The sequence below is a fragment of the Centruroides sculpturatus genome, unplaced genomic scaffold, assembly GCF_000671375.1.
Source record: "Centruroides sculpturatus isolate CEXI.00-Female unplaced genomic scaffold, Cexi_2.0 scaffold762, whole genome shotgun sequence".
NCBI lineage: Eukaryota > Metazoa > Arthropoda > Arachnida > Scorpiones > Buthidae > Centruroides > Centruroides sculpturatus.
In genome coordinates, this window is record NW_019384911.1 from 271,295 (window position 1) to 279,861 (window position 8,567).

Genomic DNA, 8,567 nt, shown 5'->3' on the forward strand with positions numbered 1-8,567 from the left:
GCAAGAACTGAAGAAAGCTATTCCCGTGAAAGTTGCCAAAATTGTCTCCAGAAATATATCACTGATAACAGACACCACATGGGAGATGTTGTTTTCCACACTTGATTCTGTAAAATGCTATTTTAATACAAGCTCACTTTCTTCCAACAAGTATCTTTTGTAGTAACAATTACAGATGCGATTTTTTTAAAAATGTCCGTCCTTTCTGCCCAACCCTGTATAAGCCAGTAATACACTTGAATCATATTTAATCTGAGTGTTAAGCAAGACTCCTTAATTTCAGAAAGCCCACAGTTGCGTGACATAATAACTAAAGAATTATACAATCAAAATTCATGAAATTTTCAGAATAACTTATTTATATATATGAGATGAATATAGTTTTGGTAGAAATTGGTCAAGTGGTTAAATAAAATATTATAAAGACTTAATTCTTAAACCAATGGTGTTTTTTCTACATATGCATGTTATTTAAGGTAAAAAGGCATATGTAAATAGTTTGTTTCTGTTCCTTTACACATACTTCTATTTATTCATCTATTGATACATTCTCCAAAAATTCTTATTAGTGAATTTCTTTTACAATGCTTTCAATTTCTATTGTTTTTTTCTGAATTTCTTTTTCTGGATTTTGGTCTCTGTGTTTATTTATCTCCATACTCTATCAAGAGTTCATATCAAGGAATCAACTTGATCTAAAGGTAAATTGTTTAATACTATTTTGTTTGTTTAATTATTCTATTTTTTGCTTTGTTTTTAAAAATAAAGATGCCTGGAATGAAAAAAAATCTGCTAAGACAAGGTAGCAAGAATATGAAGCATTAATGACAAAAAAAAAGGCAATTTTATCTTCATCAAATATGGAATCTTTAAATTTTTCTATAAGATTATTTCCTACAAACAAAATGGTTACATCGTAAAACAAATCATTCCTTGCAAAAAGTAATAGATTGGTTGCAAAAATTTCTGTGAAACATAATAGAATTTTTGCAAAAAAAGCATAAGATAAATAAACAAGCTCAAGGCTTGCAATCAGTATTATATCTATCTATTGGTTATTGCATAATGATGAGAAAAAAAATCTATGGGTTAATGCTGGCCTAGTAAACAGATCTCTTGAAATGTTTGTTGAACATTCTATACAGAGAAGGAAAGAAACCAGCTTCATTACCACTGGAAATAATGATAAAATTCAATAAGTATATGGGACCGACCATAAGAAATGAAACATTTCCTACACTTATGCAAGCAAAATAGAAGGATAACAATGTGGATTGAATAAGAAGACAATTTCCAATCTCGATCACATACTCATTGACCATACATAAAGCTCATGAAATAACACTGGAATAAGCAGTAATAAACATAAGAGAAAATGTTGCTGGACTATCACAGCTCTAAGCACAGTGAAAAACTAAAAGATATGATGATCCATCTTTCAATATTAATAGAATTTTAAAAATTTAAACTATGAAACAAGTATTAGAAAGAGAACATTTTTTGAATAATGTAATGTACAGGGTGAGTCAAAATTATGTGAACAATCTTAATTTTTAATTAAACATTATTAATGAAACTTAAGATGTTTCATGGATACTAACAATCTGGAATAGAAAACGAAACAAAATTATTTTGTTTTCTATTCCAGATTGGATTTTTTCCAGATTGGTTTTCTATTCCAGATTATTTGTTTTGTTTTCTATTCCAGGTTGTTAGTATCCATGGCTGACAGACTCACATTGGAGCAGAGAAGAGTGGTTGCAAACTCTTCTCTGCTCCAATAATAATCAGATATGATATATAATATTATACAGTGGAACCTCGGTATACGACCTTAATCCGTTCCTGATGTTTGGACTTATACTGAATAGGATGTATACCAAACCAACCTTTCCCATAAGAAGTAATGTCAAAATGATTAATTCGTTCTCATGTAAAAAAAAAAATGGCTGGCTTGAAACACCTCGCTTTCCTGGCTACTTCCTGATTGATTTTTCATGAGATCAGCATGAATCTTTTTAGCTTTCTCGCAAATAATTGCTTCTGATACGATGTCACCAGCACACTGTTTTTCAGTTATCCAAAGCAAAACCAATTTCTCAACATGATCTAATGTCTTTGATCTCTATTTAGAAATTGATTTAACCCCTTTTGCAACGTTAGCAGATTTAATAATGTCTTTATTTTTCACGATTGTTGATATCGTCGTTCTCAGAATACGGTATGCAACAGTTAAATCTTGAACACTCATGCCACCTTCATATTTCTCAATAATCTCTTTTTTCAGTTCCATTGTGATTCTAGTCATTTTTTTTAGTTTTCTGTTGCTTTTCATTTGTCTTTCTGCAATTCATGATTAATAAAAATAATAAAATTTTACTTACAAATTAAAATCAGAAGAAATTTAACAAAGTTATAAACTGTGGCATCACGAACACCTAGTCTGGTCTAGTACACCAATAGTGCTACTTGTTCATAGATGGCACATGTAATTGAATTAAGTCGTATACCAAGCAAAATTTGTTTCATCCAAACAGGACGTATTCCGAATCAAACATATTCTAAAACAGACGTATACTGAGGTACCACTGTATCTGATTATTATTTTCTCTTATATTTAAACATGTATATATATTTTGTTGTACTTCTTCCATTAATTTTGTATTTGAATTTATATATTCTATTTTTAGAACACCATTATTTTTTCTTATCTAACCTGAGGATGGCCTATTGATAGGCTGAAAATGTTAGTTACATTTAAATAAATTTTCTCAGCAAGTTAAGGTGTATTTGTGTGGTTTATTATTTGCTGAGTGAGTTTTGTTAATTCAAAATTTAGTATTCTCTTAATACACTGATTTCAGCACAAACATTACCTACAGTCAGTAGGCATCAATAGAGCAGGTTGCTAGATTTAGAGTTTTTTTAGTGTTTTAGCACCTAAATGTTTTGTTAATAATAATACACCCAATAAGACTATGTTTTTCTGTTCTAACATTGTCAAACTTTAAAGAAATAGGCCTGTTTGTAGTAGGACAAAGATAAATACAGAAGGGAAATACCTTTTAAAAAACCTTTGTTGTAACAGTAAATCTCTCTACAAATATATTTTTTGTTGTTTTGCTAAATATTGCTTTATAGGGACTTGGCTATATAATATGGATTAATGAAAGTTTTTTGTTAATTTTCATCTTATTTACATTTTAAAATTTGTGTACTGTTTCTGATATGAAATTTCTTCATAATTACTGTTATGAAAATAAACAAAATATAATAAATTTCCCAGAAAATTAACTGGATTCATGTTTGTTTCTCAAATGAAAATTAACCCAAGAAAATAATATTTTACTCACATAATAAATGAATGAATCTAATGTGTAGATCCAATGCAAATACTGTATTAACCAATTACATGAATACAATTTTCTCTTAATTTCTTATTTATATAAATGATTTATACATTAATTTTTATAATTTACATATTATTAACATTTTGCATAATATATTTAATTTTTATTCTTGTTTCCCTAATATAGATTAGGAAATTCTTAAAATACATATTTTAATTGCAATATCTTTCTTTACTTTTTTTTCTTTTTGATACTAAATTTTAATAAATGAAAAGAAATTATGCACTAATCATTCCAACTTACTTTTAGTTTTTTTTCAAAAATTTTTTTATTACCTGTAGTCAGTCATGTTGATGCATCCGCGACATCCAGCAATGGACGAGACTGCCACAATATGGCCATGTTCTAACTCTAACATTTGAGGAAGGAATTCTCTTACTGTCTATAAAATGTAATAGAATAATTTATCTCTCTAAATATAAACAACATAATTCCTTATAATAATTCAAAATGCATTTTAAATTTACTAATGCTGAAGTTATGAAATAATTAGATTAGATACCCAGAATTGAGAGAGAAGGTTTACTTCCACTGTTCTTCTTATCTGTTGATTATTGAGACTAAGCAATGGATGTCCTTGTAATATACCGGCATTATTAATAAGTATAGTAACATCTCCAACTTCTCGTCTGACACGCTGAGCTAAAATTTTGACCTGTTTTTCATCTGTAACATCACATTGATAGCTGAATGCTATTCCACTTTTCAATTTAATTTCTTTAGCAACTGCATTATTCCATTCCTATTAAAAAGCAAATAATCATATAATTAGTAGTTATTATTATTTATAAATAAAATCATGTTTTCAACTGCCTCCCTCAACTGCAGTTTCAAATACAATGCAAGGGAAAAATTTTATAATATTCCTAAAAGACAAAAAAAATGCCTTTATTTCAATGCAAATATTTTTATTATTTGCTATTTTATGATATTTTAGTTTTAAAAATATCATAAAAATTACACAGACCATGCAGATGAAAATTATAATAGTAATAATTACAATTCAAATTGTTAAAGATTTATTTCAACTTTTAATAACAACTTAACTTTTCCTTTTATTTCTGAATCATCTTCATAACAATTACAAATCTACATATTTACAAAATTACTTATACAATTAGAATTAATTGAAAATCATAATAGTAAAAATAAAATTAATCTGTTACAGGAAAAAATTAAATTATATATCAAATGCTTTTTTTATAGCATCTTTTGCACTTTTCATGAAGATACAATGCAAGCATACTCTTAGTTGTTTTATAATCTGATGATGAATGGAACAAATGCTCAAAAGATTCTATAATATGAATGAATTTATTTGAATAATGAACTAACTCCATAACATAAATGAAACATTATCTTTCTGTTTACAGGAGTCACTAATAGTCCTTTAAAACAAGGAAAGTTTAAGTGCTTTCAGGTGCTTAGTCTTTTATAACAAGAAAAGTTGTTTAGTGACTTTGTTCTTTACTAATATCATAGTAGTCTTTACTCATTCTTTACAAAGGACTATGTCATTGCTAATGCAATCATTTATAGTAAACAACAAGGAGAGTTAGATGATGAACCATTTCAGAATGAGTACAAACACAATTAGATCCGAATTTTGAAGGGCTTTTCCAAATATGGTAGAACATTCAAATTAGAATTTGGTAGATTTTTTGGATTCTGAAGTTGGACAGATAAAGTCCAAAAGGAAAGATTTTTCAATAACTTCTGTAAGCAGAATGGTAATAAATTTATTCATATATGCAAATCTTCTGATGTATGATTCATGATTAAGGTAATGGACATAATTTTAATTTGAATTTAAAATGATTTCCAAAAACAAAACATGGTTTATGAAACAATGTTTAATTCAATAATAATATTTAAAAAAATTAAAGTCTTATTAATATTTACATTGAATTTTCCAAAACATTGTTAAAGTGTAAGCTATTGTATCAATACAATGATGAATATATCTTAATTAATAATTTTGCTACATGAAAAATCAACTTAATAAAGTATAAAATAAGTTTTACTTATAAAACTATATCAAATTATGTCTAATTTACTCAACTAATTACTGCATCTTTAACATTGGGATATTAGAACATCGTTTTCAAACCAGTTAATGAGTCATCCTCAGATTTTGGAAGTCAAAACTGGCATTCTTCTAAGATCCCACTGTTGGTCCAGTTAGTTATCACAGTGGCTAGTATATCATCTTCATAATTAATATTTTTCTTATATTCATATTATTGAAATTTTAATGATTATATATTATATTAAATTTTCTTTAACATGAATAACACATCTGAATTTTTATAACAATTTCAATATTGAACTATCATACACATATAACAATTCAAAACAAAACACTAAAAACTTTTTTGATGCTCACTTATTTATTTTAATAACTTGTAAATAGGAACCAAGGATTATACATTGTATCCTCAGACTGGATTAAAAGTTTTCAATTATTATTATTATTATTATTTTTAAATTAGAAAACACTAAATAAAATATATTTATGTTAAACACTAGTTATCTATAAAAATAGTTGCGATTTAACAGAAGAGCAAACATTATAGTGAATTATAAATTATTAATTTATTTGAATATCCTGTCAGGTTAGAGTATTGATTAACAGACTTCCAGCATTGTAATAAAGTAATTGAAAAATGACAACACTATTTTATACTATATTATTATTATATATGTATTTGGTTCATATAAAATAAGACAACATTTTATCCTACCTGGTTAATATCCCATAGGACAACGATCGCTCCCAACTTTGAAAATTGTAAGGCTAACTCTTTTCCTAAACCATGTGCCGATCCGGTAATTAAGACGATTTCATCATTTACCGATTTTCTCGCAGTGGGAATGACAAATCTTATTAAACCACGAATTGTAATTAACAAGGATTTAAAAAGTAAGTCAATAACTTCGAATATTAAAGCGAATGCATCTCTCAGACCCATCTCAGATGCTCGATAGCCAACGTGTAACGCAAGTTGCCAAGTTTATGGATGAATCTTTCGGAGTAATGACCTTCGAAGTTTATGACCTATATTTACTTCCTCGATTGTTATTTGTTTACAAAATGGAAACGTAATATATTATTTTCAATATGGTGTAACTTGAAGTTCGTTCGCGTAATTTGAGTTAATGATAATAAGTCGATAAGATTATAACGAAATATATTTAGAAAATTTCAAGCTTAAAAATATTAATTTATGCATCATTTTAAGATTAAAACATAACTAAATTCAGATATAAATTTGTTTAATATAAAACTGCATGTACAATATATAGATATAATAAACTACAATTAGAGTTTTGAACATTTGAGAATTTTCGTGTAAATGCCGGTAATTTATTTTTGAATTTAGTTCCATTGAAATAAAATGTCAAAGGATCCAATTGTTATTTGTTAAAAGTAGACGAAATTTTAGTCTTATAGAATGTTATGTCGTAAGTAATTTTAGCAATTTTTAAAGATAAATTATTATTTTTTTTATGAAATATTCGTAGGAGAATTATCTCTTTTACATTAAAAGAAAGAGAAATCAGAATTATCGCTCAAATATGTATTTTATATAAAAGTAATTGCTAATTTTGTAATCAATTTGCGTCGATCTAATGTTGGAATAATAAAATATAGGATCAATATACAGTATATTATTATTAAAACATTAAAATATCGTTATAGTATAATTTTTTAAATAAAAACTTTTATATTGAACCTTTCAGGTTCTACCGAAGATTTCGATTATTTTAATTATTCCTTAATTCAGCGTTTCCCAAAGTGGGTTCCGCAAATATTTGTAAAGTTAGCGAGCAATTATTTATTTGACATCGTCACAATGCCGAGCTGCAATTTTTAATCAATTTAAATTAATATATATGCTTTCCAGCTCAAATTAGTAGTGGCTTGCCACTGTAACTCATACTTTTCCTTTAACAACAGAGTCGTGCCGGTCATCTAACTAATATATTTCTAAAGAAAATATTTGAATTGAAAGAACATGACTTCCGGTTTGCATCGGACGTTAATCGGGGTCTCCTGCCTCTAAGGTTTCCATAACTGGTCTCGTCTTTCATCTATCTAATTCCATTCTCGAGATTAAGGAAAGACAACGGACGAACAAACGACAGTGGTAATTTAAAGGTCTTCAGTTTTTTCAAATGAATCGAATGCGCTATTTGTTTACTTTATAACTACAGTATTTTTAAGTGAAAAATTATTTATTTGAGTCGACCGTACACCTGAGAACAGTAGTTGCCATTTGCCCTTATCAGGCATCATTTGTACAGTGCAACTAATGTTTCATTGAATGATAAATATAAAATAAAGTATACAGTATATAATTGTTTATTAATAAACAGTTGTAAACAATTATATATATTTTAATTTAATAATTCAATGAAATAAGTTTAAAAATTAGTCTGGTGGCCTCATTCGTTCTTTCAGTTGTACAAATTTATAGGAAAAGATGCCAATGAATTGCGAGTGCTCCGCAAAATATGATCCTTGCTTAACGGCTCCACTTTACCAAGCTGTTTGGGAAATGCTACCTTAATTAACTTAGCGGGGTTTTGTTTGATGGGATAAGGAAACACAAGTCTTCCTGGCGGTACCTCCCAGGAAGACTTTCTATGAGAAACAAGCCCCTGTTTAGGAAATAGACGTGAAAAAATCCGGAAAACTCCGCACGGCCAGCCCGTTGGTCGGGCAGAAACCTGCGACCAACTTACTACGGTTTAGTGAATTTACCCACTTGGCCACTGTCGAGCAACTTCCTGGTGTACTTATAGTGTGCGCAATTAATTCGAAGTCCAGAAGTACCGAATTAAGTGTAGATAAAACAGACGGCTGTCTAAAGTTTTGTGCCTAGGAGAAATGTTTATAGTACTCAAACTTTTCACATTCCAGATTAACATTTTCACTTCTCTAGATACAGAACGGTAACTGAATCTGTATTCAATTAATCTTAATGAATCGAAATTAATTTAATTAGTTTATTTCTACAGATGAAAATTATATAACAGTGGACAACAAATTTTAACTTTTATAATTTTTCTTGATCTTTTGTACATAATTTCGTTTTCTCTGTTATTTCTCATGATTAAACTAAAAATAAAATATATCTATCACATCATACA

General features: G+C 28.0%; 1 protein-coding gene across 1 annotated transcript; it reads right to left on the bottom strand.

Moving 5' to 3' along the window:
* Positions 1-3,537: 3,537 nt before the first annotated feature.
* Positions 3,538-6,669, bottom strand: LOC111631655 (short-chain dehydrogenase/reductase family 16C member 6-like). Its single transcript, XM_023375953.1, has 4 exons — positions 6,155-6,669; positions 3,913-4,152; positions 3,686-3,792; positions 3,538-3,603 (listed from the first exon to the last, which is right to left on the bottom strand). Exons 1-4 carry the CDS (start codon positions 6,380-6,382, stop codon positions 3,582-3,584), a joined length of 597 nt encoding a protein of 198 aa, XP_023231721.1. The 5' UTR covers positions 6,383-6,669; the 3' UTR covers positions 3,538-3,581.
* Positions 6,670-8,567: the final 1,898 nt, after the last annotated feature.